General features: G+C 38.8%; 2 protein-coding genes across 8 annotated transcripts in view; one reads left to right on the top strand and one right to left on the bottom strand.

Moving 5' to 3' along the window:
- Positions 1-6,288, bottom strand: part of Not1 (CCR4-NOT transcription complex subunit 1) — a 403,150-nt gene extending 396,862 nt beyond the window's left edge. For all 7 annotated transcript variants that reach the window (XM_067156230.2, XM_067156231.2, XM_067156233.2 and 4 more), the window contains exon 1: positions 6,009-6,288. In XM_067156230.2, the coding sequence (XP_067012331.2) occupies positions 6,009-6,110 (102 nt within the window). In that variant the 5' untranslated portion in view covers positions 6,111-6,288. The remainder of the gene's footprint in view (positions 1-6,008) is intronic.
- Positions 6,289-7,410: 1,122 nt separating this feature from the next.
- Positions 7,411-17,988, top strand: part of HBS1 (translation elongation factor EF-1alpha (GTPase) HBS1) — a 167,862-nt gene continuing 157,284 nt past the window's right edge. The window contains exons 1-3 of the mRNA XM_067156259.2: positions 7,411-7,594; positions 7,707-7,778; positions 11,202-11,513. Of these exons, the coding sequence (XP_067012360.2) occupies positions 7,552-7,594; positions 7,707-7,778; positions 11,202-11,513 (427 nt within the window). The 5' untranslated portion in view covers positions 7,411-7,551. The remainder of the gene's footprint in view (positions 7,595-7,706; positions 7,779-11,201; positions 11,514-17,988) is intronic.

Genomic DNA, 17,988 nt, shown 5'->3' with positions numbered 1-17,988 from the left:
AAACAGTAACACAATGAAGTAGATTTAGTTATTCCTCTGTACAGAAATTAGTCAGAGATTGTCCTCTCTTTTTATATTTATATACATGGAAGCCATGTACTACGACATGGGTCACGAGATGGCGCAACTCACAATTAGGCTTCTTCCAGTTTTCCGAAGTCATGATACAGAAGTTTTTTTTTTTTTTTTTTTTTTTTTGCTAGGGGCTTTACGTCGCGCCGACACAGATAGGTCTTATGGCGACGATGGGATAGGAAAGGCCTAGGAGTTGGAAGGAAGCGGCCGTGGCCTTAATTAAGGTACAGCCCCAGCATTTGCCTGGTGTGAAAATGGGAAACCACGGAAAACCATCTTCAGGGCTGCCGATAGTGGGATTCGAACCTACTATCTCCCGGATGCAAGCTCACAGATACAGAAGTCTAGCCAATTCGCAGTTTTTCTTCTGTCACAGTTCATTTAACAGTTTGCCTAGATTGATGTAAAAGGCAGAGGCAGCTTCTGATTAAATAATAAATCTGGTGTGTGTAATTGTGTTGAGATTGTTATTGAAACAACTTATCAGATTTTAGTCAGCAATGATTTTTTTTTTAGTTTGTTAAATAATTTGCTTTACGGCGCACCAACAATGACAGGTCTTATGGCGATGACAGGATAGAAACAGGCTAGAAGTAGGAAGGAAGAAGCCATAGCCTTAATTAAGGTACATTTACCTGGTGTGAAAATGAGAAACCATTAGGGCTGCGACAATGGGGTTCGAACCCGCTCCTAGGTGCAAGCTCATACCTGTGAACCCGTAACCGCATGGCCAACTTGCCTGAGGTATTGATCTTTTTAGTGTATTATTCTACACCCTTTGTATGGCTATTTTGCTGAATGAATGACATGCATTCTGAAACTCTCACCTTCACTGTACATGACAGGAGGAGGATTTTCACAGGGGTGTGCAGTAGAAAACTGAAGCAAAATAATGTGAACACATTAATCAGGAGAAAAAAATATCCTTGAATTGACAGAAGCCATTTATGTCTAATTCTTGGTATTTCAGCGATCAAAGTATGATATGTCATTTGTTACTTTAAAATATCATCATCATCATCAGGAGCAACTTCCAACCACAGACTGGATCTGCTTGGAACATAAGCCTCTCCATAGTTTTCTGTCCATCCACCACTTCCCTTCTCTCACTCTAGTCCAGTTCTCTCCTCTTGCTTCGATGCTCTTCTTTACACCTTTCAGCCATCTGTCCCTCTGTCTTCTTTCCCTTCAACTCAATTTCTCTCTTCTCCCATTCTCTTAATATATCCATATCAATGCAGCCTTGATTTTCCTATCTTTTCCTGTAGGGGTACCTCATTCACCATTTCCTAAACACTCCTATTTCTTACTCTGGTCATTCTCGTCAAATAAACTTGACATCTTTGAAACTTCATTTCCACACCTTGTATTCTATTTTTATCCTTCTCCATCACCCACCCACGTTCCTGATCCATACATCAAAATTGGCACAAAATAAGTCTTTTATAGAAGTTTAATCCCTTTACATCTCTGTGGAATATCCCTGTTCTGCATCAATCATCCCACACTCTTAAAGAATCCATTTGCACCGAGCTCGATAGCTGCAGTCGCTTAAGTGCGGCCAGTATCCGGTATTTGGGAGATAGTAGGTTCGAACCCCACTGTCGGCAGCCCTAAAAATGGTTTTCCGTGGTTTCCCATTTTCACACCAGGCAAATGCTGGGGCTGTACCTTAATTAAGGCCATGGCCGCTTCCTTCCCACTCCTAGCCCTTTCCTGTCCAATCATCGCCGTAAGACCTATCTGTGTCGGTGCGACGTAAAAAAACAACTAGCAAGAAGAATCCATTTGCACACCTTCCTCTTTCAATGAATTCCATCCTGTTACCTCCATTATCTTCAAATACACTTCCCAGGGTACTTAAAGCTTTCAGCTCTTTTCATCTGCTCCCCTCCTAATGCCAACCCATCATACGCTCGGGTCTTGTTTCGTGTCGTTACCAGCACGTCACTCTTTTGGGCTGAGAACTTTCTCCCATACACTTAGCTGTTCCTTCACTTCACTCTCACTGTTTCCCCACATTAGCAGATCTGCAAACAACACTGCTTTCATTCTTCTCTCCCCAATGGTGTGTACTACCTTTTGTATTATATCTTCCATCATCAATATACAGTTCCAACATTAATACAGCTTTTGCTTCCATCACATATATATATTTTTCACCCGTGTCACTATCTGCCCATTTACTGCTTTCGCTCTCATAGCTTCCCAGATTTTATTTCTATGGACACTGTCATATGCCTTCTCCAAGTCCATGAAGGCCATCATAAAATCTTTCCCATACTCAAAGTGTCGTTCTTCTACAAAACACTGTCTCAGAAGATTGGATAACAAATGGAGGAAGTTAAGGAAAGGGATAGATATTATTAAGAAGGACCTTCTACGTTCTTTCTGCACCCAACAGTAACAAACTTGGGAATGGCCAGAACAACTGCTATGATAAATATTTGGTGATCATGGAATAATAATACTGTATACATGCCAAGTAACAAAGGAGAATAACAAAGTTGCACAAGAAAGGGACAGTAAACATAAATTAGATATGACAGTGAGATAGTTTTAAGCTATAAATATACAGAAATTACAGTTCCAAGAATTATAATTGGCTACTACTGAGAGTTAAGACATGCAGAAGTAGTCAAAGGAGAGAATGGTTTAACTTTTTACTAACGTTTTTCAGAGTAAGGGACGTAGAATGAGATAATAGAATGAGATAAAGCAGTTGCAAGTTACAAGTCTTGTGATTTTCCAGGATAAGCCTACACTCTTATACTTATAGATAATAGATGTTCAATTATCACATTTATTCAACCATATCTAATATGTCCACAAAGTTTAATTCACATAACACATTATTTTATCTTTCATGAAACTGATAATCAGGTTGCTAACACTGCAAGACTAAAACATCAGTGTCTTAACCCTTTGACCACCAGCCTCATACGCGGTGTCCATGTCCTATACCACCAAGACCTAATGTGCACTTTTTACCCTGCAATAAATTATTCGTAATAACTTCTGTTCAATTTATGTAAATTGGATGGGCATTTTTTGTTTGTTTTGAAAGTAATGCTTCAGGCATTTTATTGATGTAAATTAATGCACCCTTATTTTATGAAGTGATAATTTAAATAAATATTTTTACTATCAAAAACTGCATTATTTTAGAGAGGTGGTGTTTCTTATGCCATATACTAAAAATAATAGAGCTTTATGTACAATATTATTATTATTACATTAACGTGAAATAACACCCACGGTATCCCCTGCCTGTCGTAAGAGATGACTAAAAGGGGCTCCAGGGGGCTCTGAAATTTGGAGCGTGGGTTGGCGACCACGGGGCCCTTAGCTGAGTCTTGGCACTGCTTCCACTTACTTGTGCCAGACTTCTCACATTCATCTATCCTATCTGACCTCTCTTGGTCAACTCTTGTTCTTTTCTGAACCCGACGCTATTAGGTTTGCGAGGGCTAGGGAGTCTTTAATTTTCACGCCTTCGTGGCCCTTGTCTTCTTTTGGCCGATACCTTCATTTTTCGAAGTGTCGGGCTCCTTCCATTTTTTCTCTCTGATCAGTGTTATATAGAGGATGGTTGCCTAGTTGTACTTCCTCTTAAAACAATAATCACCACCACCACCACCACCTCTTACATTAGATGCAAATGGCAGCAGTTCCAGGTTTGCTTTAAGTAAAAAATGATTACTAATGTCTATTTCACACAAACTGAACACTCAAAAATTCACTTTTTGCCTTAAAAATATGATACAAGAAACTATTTACTAATATTTACACATGTTTATGATGTGCTCTAGCAAATGTGCTTAGGGAGGCACAAAGGTGTACACACTTCTTACACTGTTTACGAATGTATCTGGTCTTTTTTCCTTTTAACACCTGGACTAGTACTAATCTTGCTGCATACGGAACAGTTACGTCTTTTTTTTTTTTTCTGACAAAAGAGCAAGGGGTTTGTTGTCCACCCGCGCGAGATGAATTGCCACTTGGACACCAAGTCACTCGGCAGCAAGTTCCTCAACTAATGAACCTGTGAAGTCAAGTCTTGATAGGGGTTTGTCTGCATTATATTTATACACAATGTAGGCTACAAGTTTATTGTAATCCTTCCAAAATATGAAATGTCACTTTTTTTCCAATACTTTAGTGTCCGGCGCTCATCTAAATAGCAGTATAGCACATTTGATCTGATGAGTCAACTTCGCCCATATAAGAATTGTACTGCCGAATAACAGCAGATGGCTTGCTGGTTATAAATAACTTGTTTCCTTTCTTTTTTTTTTTTGCTAGTGGCTTTACGTCGCACTGACACAGACAGGCCTAATGGCGACAATGGGATAGGAAAGGGCTAGGATTGGGAAGCGGCCGTGGCCTTAATTAAGGTACAGCCCCAGCATTTGCCTGGTGTGAAAATGGCAAACCACGGAAAACCATCTTCAGGGCTGCCGACAGTGGTATTCGAACCCACTATCTCCCGGATGCAAGCTCAGAGCTGCACGCCCCTAACCGCACGGCCAACTCACCTGGTAGGAGAAGTACGAGCTAGTGCTAGAACCTGGCAGCAGACTTACTTCCACCAACTACTATAACAAAACATCAGCTTCTACAAGGTTATCAGTGCTACTAACTTTAAAGTTTATTGTATATAGTCTTATTTAATCCAATACTAATCCAAAACATGTATTATACATTATTAAAACGAATAAATAACTTGGAAAATATGCTTTGCTGGTTAAAGAATTAATATTAATCAGATACATAGGCCTACACATCAGGTAAATGGCTTATTATGATAGAGTATATCTAGATTAAATTAAACAGAACTTTAAAACCTCTAAGGAAACAAATGTATGCAAATGTTCAACACAATATTAATACAAATTATTCCTGAATAAGTAAGAAAAAGAAACTGTCAATTGAAATACTTGCTTACTGTTGAACACAGTCTCAGCAACCAAGAGTATATTAGTGACAGTCCCAAAACACCTACCCAAATCAAACAATGTCAATTCTACATTAAAAGTAACCTCTCCACAGATAACTCTGGTTTATATATAATACAAACACTGGTAATTAATTGAATTAATTCCCACTATGGCACTACCTATCTTGGGAATCTTTGAGATATTCACAACTGCACATACTGGGTCAAAATAAAATTATATTGAAAATTATGACAACTGGTAGTCATTTGGCTTGATCAGAACTTAAATTTTATATAAAAATAAATGATAAATCATAAATCCTAAAGAACACACAGACAACTTAAAAGAACTACTTTCCTTATTATCCTAACCTAAAATTTGACCTGTATTAATATTTTCTGCTGATATTAGTTCAAACATTAAAAGCCAAGAGATTTTTCAACGTGCATTAAACAAAGATTTATGCACACGTGGAAACAAACTCATGAATTTCAAAATCATTCACAATACAGCCCCCTAGTCATCCACTGAAGTCTAAGAAGTGTAATAAGTCCTAATTAATCTGCAAGAATACTTAAACCTGTATACCCATTTCGGTAAAATCTCAAACTACTATCTTTCCACTACAGTACGAATATAATTCTAAACAGGCAGCTCGTAATAAAAGTGTAAGTTGCACATCTTTGTTATATGGATGCCTTTATGTGTTTGGGTTATGGTCCCATCAGTTCAGTAATCAAACCGTCATGAATGGACTTGTGTACGGGGAAAATGGGAAAAGAGCAATCAGTATACTTCAACGTGACTGCCCGGCACATGTTTTGGACTGAAAAGTTCAATTAGCAAAGGGGCGAGGGGAAACCACAGGGATCACACTCCAGCTGTAGGCTAGTAACATATGCGTAACCCCAATCTCCTCTGACCTCTTTACTTTATTACCACTATTCTACGGGTGCACAGTACTCTCATGCAATTATTAAGTCGGGTACTTACATTGGATAGTTCCTGAGCACTTTGCTTAAAATTTTTCTTTGTTAAATTTGCAACCAAATAACTTATTTGTGACAAGGCAAAAGACAACGAGTCCAGGTTCATAGTTCCATGAATACGGCCTCGAAAGCTTCAAACACGTTTGAAGCTTTCTTTGGTATCCACGAAATGCTTCCCTGGGTTCTCTTCTGGATGAAAGCGTAATTACTACATTGGAAAAGGCCTAAGTCCAACATCGGGATGAATATTTTAGATTACAATTTCACAGCAACATCATGGCGATACAAACAGATAACAGATATTCCTCTACTTCGGGTAAGTTCGTTCTTTATCGATGAAGTTCGACTACTTCCCAAAAATACACGTAGAATGCAGCACCATTGCTGTGCAGCCAACGACATTAAAAATATAGACTGCTAATCTGATGGCCATCTTTGAATCTACTTGAACCACTGGCAGCCATGACACTTGTAGGCAAAACATGCTTATTTCCTCTGAATCTGCCATAGAAAGGCTCTGCAGAAGTTGTTGTGTGATGGAGTACGGTCTTTGAGAAGGTGTGCAAGGTTAAAATAAATAAATAAATAAATAAATAAATAAATAAATAAATAAATAAATAAATAAATAAATAAATAAATTCAGTCGAATGAAGTCAGGCGAGGTTTGACCAAGAGAGGTCCGGTAGAAATATTAAAGTGGTAAACCTGGTAGGATACCGTATGTGAAAGGAATGCTACACTCAACCAGGGGTCAGGTGTTCTCAACTTTAGAATCTGGGGTTACCCCATTTAGTGGCCCCTTACGACAGACAGAGGATGGCGTAGAGATATTGCACACCGCAACCAACGGACGTCTGTGCTACATGTCGCACAGCAGTTCTTAGAAAGTAGTCATAAGTAGCAAAAAGCATAAAACGTAACAAACAAGACAAAGAAGCAAAATTCAAAAATTATACCAGAATGACACTGAAGGTATGTCATGAAAAGGCAGGGTATCTTTCTCTACGCGTGTGAATTCCTCAATGAACTGCTGTACGTACAACATGTCTTTCTGTAGTGAATGGCTTTATTGTTAGTGCATGACGCCGCATTATCCATTCTTCTACATACGTATTTCTCGTTTTAACCAAGCAAATGCTCACCAAATTCACTGCGCTTATTTAATTATAACATCAGTTCAACATTAAGCATGTTTGAAAATGTCGTGTTTATTCTTAAATATATCTTTCATTTGCAATAACGTATAATCTCATCAGTTCATTGAACTGATAAGGGCTAACTGTCAAGACCAAGAAGTGGCAGCCGCCATGACAGTTGTAGGCAAAAGTTAGTTCGCTGTGCTTCAACCAGGGGCGCTGTAACGAGTATGTTTAGCAGTCTATATATCTTTAATGTCGTTGTGTGCAGCTGAAATCTCTATTCGCATCATTGAGAAATATGAGGGAAACGTTTTGATCTGTTTTCATTTTTCGAAGTTGAAATTGGTGATGTGTTTTGTGGGCGTTCACATGTGTTGTATATATTGATAATGGTCACATAGTTTCACAATGTCGCGCCATAGAAATGTTCGTTCTATGAACTATAAAGATGGTAAGTTTCTATTCTAAAACCTATATGTTAACAGATGGTTTTGTTAGGACATCGTCATGCGAAATGATGGGTTGAATTTGATGTTGATTAAGATGTGATCATTCTGTTTCAGAATACGACGGTTATGATGATGTGTACGGGCACTCGGTTGAAGATGATTATTGCATATCGCCAAGTGATGATGGTCAGTGATTTTTTTTTGGTTACATTTTTTCATCATCTTACGAGATAACTTACCGTTTAATATTGATCTTGGATAACGCGTTAAATGTTAAGGGGCAGTAGTGTTATCGTAGAACAAGTGAGGCAATGAAGTGAAAATCGTTCTATTATTTATCAATCTGAGTAGAGCTCACGATATTCTGTGCATGATTATTTCATATAAATTTAGTGACATTAGGCCAGTTAAACCTTAAGCTACATTATGTTATTTTGCAATTATTTATCAGATCTTATAATACTTGATTGTATAGTAAGAAGTTGTATTGTGATAAGGTACCTTTGGTTTTCCTCTCTTCGGTAAATACCACCACTTCCTTTGTCTTAGACCTGTAAAGGAGTAACAATTAATTGCCATTTGTAATTGACTTTGATGATGAAATAAGATAATGTTTCTTTCTTCATGATAATATACTTTGTAAGGCCTAGAAATGGGAAAACAGCCCCTTCTACCTTAAAGTGCTATCAGATTTGTATTGCACAGGGTTGCTTTTTTATTAAAAGCTTTGATATGAGATTGTATTATTTATTTACCAAGCGAGTTGACCGCGCAGTTTGAGTCTCACAGCCGTGAACTTGCATTCCCATTGTAGGCAACCCTCAAGATAGTTTACCGTGGTTTTCCACTTTCACATCTAGGCAAATGCTGTGGCTGTACCTTAATTAAGGCCTTCCCAGTCTTAGTCTAGTCTTGTCGTATCCAATTGTCTCCATAAGACCTGCTTTGTCAATGCGACATAAAACAAATGGCAAAAAAAAAATGTTTTGCGTTGCTGGGAGTGTCCGAGAACATACCAAGCGAGTTGGCCGTGCGATTAGGGGTGCGCAGATATGAGCATAGTGGGTCGAACGCCAATGTTGCCAGCTCTGAAGATGGTTTTCCGTGGTGACCCATTTTCACACCAGGCAAATGCTCTGGGGCTGAACATCCACTATCTCCCGCATGCAAGCTCACAGCTGTGCGCCCCTATCTGCACAGCCAACTCACTCGGTGAAAGAAACCTAGACCTTGATATTAGATGATCTGGACATGGGTACCCATACAGTGGGTGGTGAGGGTTATGACCTTGCTTTTTCCTTTCGGTCTCAGTGATCACTTGTAGACTGCTGTATAATCAAGATAAGCGTGGCAATCAGGAGTGCCCTGACAATGAATGTGATCATTTCTTGATATAAATAAAATAATAGGCTTGTAAATTTTGTTTTAAAAAGTTCAAGACATTATACAGTATTTCAGTGTCAAGCTAGTTAAGGGTCTTTGTATTGTTGGTGATAATTAGTGGACTTTGTATTCAAATACGCAACTATTGGCTTATGGTCTAGTATAATTAATAATCCTATTCTAATATTTGTATTTTGAGTCTCTGGCATAGTTTTGAGGGTAGTAGTTGAGAAATAATAAAATAAATAAGGTAAATTGAAATTTAAAAATCCATGATACAAACATCTGCTTCACACTCGCAACAAAGAAACTCTCAACACAAGAAAGGGCATGAAGATCGGAACACATGAAAAGGTACTGCGAGGACTGCAAAGGCCTGAACACTACGTTCAAAGAGACTTGGATAATGGATTCACTAAAGCGATCCTATGCGGTCATAAATGTGAAAGGAGCAGCCTAAGTAGTATTGTAGTGTAATTATTTTATTGATTAGTATATTGTTTACTTTATTGTCATGTGATGTGTGTGTAGTAACTTATACTCCGCACAGCTTTACTTCTAATATGACGTTTCGCAAAACAAATTATCTTCGCCTTACCTCTGTTGCCAGCACGGTACTGCCACGAGAACAACTGATGCAATACGGCTGCGGTACATAACCCTCTTAAAATGTAGTGCCGTACTCAAAAAAGCTAATGAATCAGGATTGGAAACAACTTCACAAAAAGTACACGTACTAACAACATCCGATACTCACTCATCGCTAATGGCTGGCATAGGAAGGAGGTTATGGCCTACAAAGGGAACACTCCACTGATCTCTGAGTCACTTTCTTGCCCCTTATCTTTCCCGAACTACACTGAGACATTCTAAACACGCGCTAACTAAATACACTAACCAGTACACGGGCGTAAATAAAACTGCAGCTATTTTTATACACTGAACTACTAAGCCTGCGTTTTACTCGCTTCTGCTGTGCTAAACTGTAAACTATGCTATACTGTACTATACTAGAGAGAAAAAAACTAATGTGATAAACAAAAATTACTGAAAAAGAATGCGAAAGATTGTGAACTGTACCAAATAGCATACACCCTGAATGAGATAGGTTAACCATGTGTTTAATGTAAATATTAGAGTTGGCAACTAGGATTCAAGATCACAGTCTGCCGATATGTCGATATGAATGGCTGCTTGGAATTGATTTGATATCTATGTTTCAGCGCATAACCACCAGACAGAGCCAAAATCAGCCAATAACGTCAATTTAGAAGTAAAACAGTGTGGAGTATAGAATATTTATTTCTTTTGAATTTTTAATTCACAGAATGTTACTTTGTATCTGTGTTGGTGCTACGTAAAGCAACTTTTAAAAAAATCACTTGTAAGAATTAGCAAGGATTGTGTCAACTGTCAAGATATTTCTTTGATCAGCCACATGTTATTCCAGTCACATTCCATATGGAATTTTCAAAGGGGCATAGTGCTAGAATTTCCAGTAATCTGTTGTATCAGCAGTCCATAGTCTATTAGCAGACAGTGGACATGTTAATGATCAGCAAAGATAGTGGTCATATCTTTCATAGGGTCACCATTCCTCAGAATTCTCCTTTTTCCAGTCTTTTCCTAATTCCATCTTTGAGGTTTCTCACTTTTTCTTGATTTCTGAAAAGTTTCTCTTTCCTCATACTTATGGGTATGCTTCACCATCGGTTTCTCTTCCTAGTGATCCATCCTGATTTAATCTGTCCCTTTTCACCCATAACAAGTGGCCAGCCATTTTAATCTAGACCGCGTCATTTCTGTACTTGAAAATTGTACTTACTGTATCTTTTCGTACCTCTCAGTCTGTCCATATTTATTTTGCGCTTCTACATCTGTCATTCAGACATTTAATTTTTTCGTATTTTTGTTGTCTCTGGTGTTTTGTCCACACGAGACAAGGCATAGAATTTTCCTTTAGATTCATATTAAGCATACAGGCAGCATTCTGATGTGCTTGTTACTCCAAAACGTTCACTGTTTTTCTTTCTCTCTTCAGTCCATATTCCTTCCGAGTTAATTCCATTGTCCAAGGTATGTATTTATATCTCTCTTTGTAGTTGTCCATTCCATAGAATTCTCTCTAATTTGAAATTTCCTTCATATATGGCTTGGTTTTAAAGATTACTGTCTATTTCTTCATTTTGTTTCGTTTCAGAACTAATTGAGTATTTTTAATTTCAGCGGCTGAGTTCCTGTATGACCGTTCTCGGCAGCCTCAGATGTCCGCTTTCTTCACTGAAGAAGATAACATAGAAGAAGAGGATGAATCAGCAGAAGTGGGACAGCATGAAGCTGGTAGTAAACCGCCTGTTCTAAATGATCTCGATGAATGCAAGTTGCGTTCGTGTCTAGATGAAATCCGGAATGTCATTGGGGAGTCCCTTCCTGAAAATATTCTAGTTGAGATCATAATTAAGAGTGACTTCCAAGTTGATAAAGCCTTGGACACCGCCTTAAGTACTGTGCCTTCTGCTGCAGATGAGAAGCCAGCTGGTAATGTATACGATTTGTTATATAATTTTTGTGTGGGATAGGGTTGAGATTGATGATAGTCATTAGGAAAATGGTGGTGGTCAGAAAAATTCCGTACATGTAACAAGTTTTAACAGCTTTATTTTTTATAAAAACCCACATTAACCATAAAATCAAGTAGCGAGTATTTAAGAATAGCTTTAATTTGGTATTATATTTAAACAGGCTGCCTATTCAGTACTTATATACCGTATAATCTCGAATACCACCCGCCACCGAATAAGACTCGCGCCCTAAATTTGATTCACAACTAAGTATTTTTTATTTTCCACCTTAATGCACAATCCCTTTCTCCGATCCATCCGCGGCTTGCAGCAAAACCGCGTAATGCTCTGCGATCGCCGTTACTTTTTAGAAGTTCCTTCTTCTGCTAATCACGAATACACGATTCATCAATGTAGTACTTTCCGCCAGTGGAACAATTTCCGTATATTTCAGCGTCGCTTACAACATTAAGTATCTCGTGCACTGTAAATGACCACAGGCGCTATTTTGAATCCATCGCTTACTATAGAGACAGCACTTTCACGGGACAGATAAGGAACTTGAATGTGAACCAGGTAGACTTCCGTAACCAACAGTCTCGACTCTCGCAATGTACGATATCCCGCGAGATCAGCTATTCGCACACCGAGCATGCCAGCAACACTTGTGAAACAAATGATCGAGCATCCGCAGCAGCGGCTTTCATATTTACCCATATTCTTTGATTTACTGTATTTCATTACCTTACACTTTGCGTTTATATGCCACTGTAACCATGAGAAAAAAATCAGTCTTGTTTTCTAGAATGCAACTAAAACATAATAAACTTGAATGGCAGTTTACAAGTGGTATATTGAGTATGGAAACCTTATTCAAATCTATTTCAATACTCCATGTAAACGTAGTAAACATTTACAAGAATGAACGGCTTGATCACGACCCGCACCCAAGCTTTAGAACCAATATTTTGGGGGAAAAAGTGCGGGTGGTATTCAGGATTATACGGTAATTTATTAAATCTAGTATATGTTTCTTCCCCTAAGGTAGAATAAATCACACAATATATCAGATATAAAAATTACATTAATAGATTGGAAAGATAAATAAAAATACACTTTTAAACACATTTGTATGAACGCATTCATTCTTAAATGCAATTTAAAGGAATTTCTATCTGAGAACCTAAGAATCCTTTATCAAGAAATATTTTAAATCAAAGATTTTCACTGACATCAATGTTCATCTTACAATTTTACGAATACAATTGTAGCAAAACAAATGACACTGTATTGTTATTTACCCCCTGTGGGGGGGGGGACGCAGACGAAGAATACACCCACAGTATCCTCTGCATGTTGTAAGAGGCGACTAAAAGGGGCGATCAAGGGATGATTAAATTAGAACCGTGAGACTACTTCTAATTAGTACCAACACGCAGGGTACTCCATGGGTCGCTTTGATTTGCTCGTAGTACCACTATGTTAGGTACAAAATAGTTTTGTGATTAGTAGCCACAGTGTGTGCTTCCGGCTGGGTTTTACAGTACCTGTGATTAGTACCACTATATGAGGAACAGCACGGGATAGTAAGAGTCCCTGTTGTTAGTACACTATGTGAGGAACACCATAGGTTTGCGTTGCCTGTAAGTGGTGCCGCAATGTGAGAAACACCATAGGTCTGGGTTACATGTGCACATTACATTACCTGTGAGTAGTACCATAATGTGTGGAATACCGCGAATCTACGCTACTTTTGATTAGTACCGCAACATGACAAATACCCTGATTCTCCTTTCCTAGCAATAAGTACCATTATGAGGAGCCGATACCTGGATTTTGGACCCCTTTAGACAACAAGCATCATCGATTCAGTATTGTATTTTAGAATCAGCCTCTTGGTCAGTAATACTATTGTTTAATGCTAGTTTCTGGGTATGTGCGGCATTGCAGATCGGATCCACTGATTGTTTTAACTTCATATCCATCCATTCATTCTTCGTCCTCACGTTTTCGAATTCTGGTCAGTGGAGGATTATTGATTTTTAAATTGTCATCACATTTCGTCTCATTTCATACCATTAAGGGCCGATGTCGTAGATGTTAGGCCCCTTTAAATAACAAGCATCATCATCGAATTGTTATATTACTTGTGCAGTGTGTGTTCAAACTGTGCCAGACTGAGTGGCTTAGATTGTTCAGGTCCTGGCCTTCTTACCCCACCTTGGCAGGTTCGATCCTGGCTCAATCTGATGGTGTTTGAAGGCGCTCATGTCGGTAGATTTACTGGCACGTAAAAGAACGCCTACAAGACAAAATTCCGGCACCTTGGTGGCTGCGAAAACAGTCAAAAATATAGTGGGGCAGAACACAATAACATTATGATTGTTATAACTGTGTTCCATTATGTGCTTCATGTTGTTCTTAACATTTAAGATTATCGAAGATGTCGATGGACAAGTGTTGCTGTAAGGACTCAAAATATGTCATCTACGGAATTCAGGAATATTTGTTGGTGGGTCATTTATTTTGAAAACGGATTCTTTCATTGTATCCCACGTGTAGGCTTCTGTTGTTATGAGATCCAGGGAGCCCGAAGGGTATGCAAATGGCACTCCATGAAAAAATTAGGCAGGAGGGGAGAAGTAACTCTTTCGTGCTGTGGTCTGTAGCTCCATTTTGTTGCATCCATTGTCATTGGAGGGGTAAGTTTCTGGTGCTAAAAAAAAAAAAACCGTATAATTCCTGCACAAATGGGGTAAATAATTAGGACCCCGTATCCTACCTTCTCCTTGCTGTGCAGCATCGTCAATGAAATAAGTTGCTAATATTCCATGAACAGGCACGGCGCACCAAACCGTGAATTGTGCACTGTCTAGTGATCTCTGAATGACAACATCTGGCCGTTCAACCCCTAAAATAAAAGTTGTTGGTCGGTTGATGTAGCTATCAAGGGCGAATGTGACTTCCATTTGAAAACCATATATTGCAGAAGAAATTGGATCCTTGTGTCATGGACAACACTAACTCCAATACTGTAATCAGGCTCGCTCATCCCTTTCTGTTTGACGCTCAGCAACTTGAATGCGATATGGAAATCCACCCAGTTCCTTAAAATCAGCTGTAGAGTCCTATTGCTCAAAATAAGTTTTAGCGATGTCCATCGTTAACTACGCTTTCGGGACTGTAACATCTGTTGCCGATGTCTTCCATGATTCTAGCTTGTGGTGACAGTTTTTAGGCACCCTGTTATCCCCTTTCCTTGACATAAGACATCCTGTATGACGGAACTTGTCAATAGCACCTAACATTGTTCTGTTATTTGGTGCCTTGTTATTAAATTGATCCTTGTCCTTTCTTTTAATGTGATGCAAACTCTGCCCATTCTAACATCCCACTCCATATGACTGGAAATGATTTTCCTCAATAAACACATCTGTTTCTGTTGTGATGGTCCCATAATTGCAGAAATCAATGCAACACTAATAATAACATAATCATTTGGCCTCAAGTGCCGTCTGCAGGCATTCTAATCTGATGCAGTACACAATCAAATACTTTCTCTACAGCTAGTAATGCCAGGTGTAATAGCTTATTCCTTTCTTGTTGCTTCTCCAAAAGAATACTGGCTGCAAAGATTGTATCAGAAATACCGTATTTACTCGTGTATTAGACCCCCCTGGCTTTTCGAGACGAAGAAAATTTAAAAAAAACCCTCGCCTATAAGACCCCCAACGTAATTCGTTAGAGAACGATGATGATTCCACTTCGAAGCGAGTACAAGTCTTATTGCAGCTCTGATGACATCGCACAAATTTGTGAATAGTTCCGTCCATACGACCTATGCAATGAAAAACGCATCGAATCCATGCGGTACATCTGCATTTCGTAGTTAAGAAATATCCGCCTCTGTAGCGTAGGTCTACTGCAACTCTGATGACGTCGCATAGATAGATGAATAGGCCTAGCTTCGTGTCCAACCCGCACATTGCAAGCATGCATCAGTCATGCTATATGTGTGTGTTTTTTAGTTAAAATTGTCTGCCAGTGTAATGGTTAGCACAATTAGTTGCTGTTTTCGGTTGTCTGACTTCGATTCCCGGTACCATACTGCCAGAGATTTACGAATGGCAGGAAGGTTGATGTGCGGTAAAAGCGGTACATGTAACTCCCCTCCACTGGGGGTGTGTCTAAAAAGAGCTATACCACCTCGGGATGACGAAACAAGTTTACTTTAGTTGAGAAATATTCGCGGTTGTTGCTATTTATACAGCAGGCGACATCATTAACAGAGTGGTCGTTTAATATCTCATAACTCGGGCCAGTATAGATATATATTTGGAGAGAAGTAAGTTTAAAACATGATAAAAGCTATCCAGTTAAAACGATTGTTTTACTTGCCAACGTACCTAACAAATAATGTTGATAATAATAATAATTTTATGTCCCCACGTACTTTAAACGATTTGTGAAGCCGCCAAACAAAACATACTAGGGTATGAATTAATAAAAAAAGAGACAACGAACGTAAAAAAATTAAACATTATGATATTAAAACACATTACTGCCACACCTGTGGATATCCATAAATGTGGTATAGTTTCCTGTTATTTATTTTTATTATTTCCGTCGAACTTTTCGCATTATCAGGGCAATAATATACCTAACCTAAACAATGTGGTCTATCTTATCTCATGGACAGCTGTTTACGCAAATCCTGTGATAAATGTAAGAGAACGAGCATGAAATATTCTTAAAAATAAGGGTCTGTGTTTCAACAGCCGCAGTTATCAAAATAATGTTTCCAGTTACTACGTATTACATTCGGAAGTACAACTCGTAACATACGCTACATGCTAGTTATCAGCTGATGGTTTGGCATGCCTTCTACACCACGGCTTTGTTCGGTAGGAGTGGCTTCTGCTACATATACATCAACTGGGAATATCAGAGACCATCTGGGAATAGATTTACACTGTTTAGACTCTATAGTCAGGAACAAAATTATTTTTAAAAGGTTCAAAAAGACGGGACCTCGTATGCTCTTGATTGCAGTGTATGTCTCAAGGAGAATAAAGCATGGTTGACGTGACTGACGAGAGTGAGCTGTGAAGATGACGTCACTTAGAACGCCGACGTGCCGGTAGCAAGGCGAGGAAGTTGGCGGCGCAAGGCGGTAATTCAAATGAAAGCATTGATCAGGTTTACTGTGTGGTAGGCCTACTGCTGAACTGATAGAGACAAATGACTGGCCATTAAGTTCTTTCGTATCAATATTTAATTATATGATAACACGATACACTTATCCCTTTTTTCTACGGGATCGAGTATGAAGGGAGACGAATCTTCGTAGCGAGTTTTTATGGCCGTATGCCCTTCCTGACATCAACCTCACCAGAGGAATGAATGAGATGTAATGAATGACGTGATATGAGTAACTAAAACAGGCTTATATATGTACTGTAGGCCTAAAAGTTGTGTTCGCAGTTTTTTTTATCTTTTTACGTTTAGAAATGCTGCCTTCCGACGAAAATAGCCAGTATAACTTAAATACATTCTAAGTTCGTTAAATAATAGTATAGAATGTTTACACGTACAATTTATAACTCTTTGTAACCTAGAAATCATGTGTTCGTTGCACAAAATTTTGAGGTTATCGCATATTGGACACCCCTTTTTTATTTTTGGCTTAAAAGTGAGGGGGAAAAGGGGGTCTAATATGCAAGTAAATACGGTAATGACTCCCTCTTCACTGGTTGATGGCTATTTTGGCATCACCAGGCAAAATCCGCTCAAAGATTTTCATCTTGTGCCATAAAAGGCGGACCAGTGGATAGTTTGAACAGTCTGCAGGCTAACCTTTCTTCTTAAATGTGGAAACTGTTACGCTAGTTGCCCAGTCATGGAAGCAGAAAAAGCTAGCCAGCTTTTCAGTGGCATCATTATGGAGTACTTTCAGTTTTCAAATATTTGCTGGTAGTAGATTATCTCGAGCTAGTGCTTTTGAGGTATTATACACCTTATTGCATGGGCGACTTCATCGAAAGTGATGCGGTTTATGAAATTTCCTGGCCTGATGTGCAAGCCACTGCAGCACGATTGGTTTTAGGTCATCGTCGTCATGGTGCTGACCTCCTAAATGCTCTTTTAAGTGCAATACGAGTGATAGTCACTAGCTCAGGGTTATACGGAAGATGATGAAGTTGTTCCCTGTTGGGAAGCGATGAGGTCTCGGGTCCAATTAGCCATGTGAGGTCATACATTGTGAGCATACCTGCCAACCCTTCCGATTTACCTGGAAACTTTCCGGTTTTTAACTCGTCTTCCGATTTTCCGATTTATTTTTTACTTCTTCCGATTTTTTACTAATACGAACCTCTAGTGCGGCCAATACTCTTCTCTTAGGATAAAGGATAAATTCCTATGTGCTTGTGTAATTTACGAAACCTCATTTT

This window comes from Anabrus simplex, chromosome 12, assembly GCF_040414725.1.
Source record: "Anabrus simplex isolate iqAnaSimp1 chromosome 12, ASM4041472v1, whole genome shotgun sequence".
NCBI lineage: Eukaryota > Metazoa > Arthropoda > Insecta > Orthoptera > Tettigoniidae > Anabrus > Anabrus simplex.
Note: the sequence above shows the minus strand (reverse complement) of the source record. Positions and strands in the feature narration are given on the sequence as shown.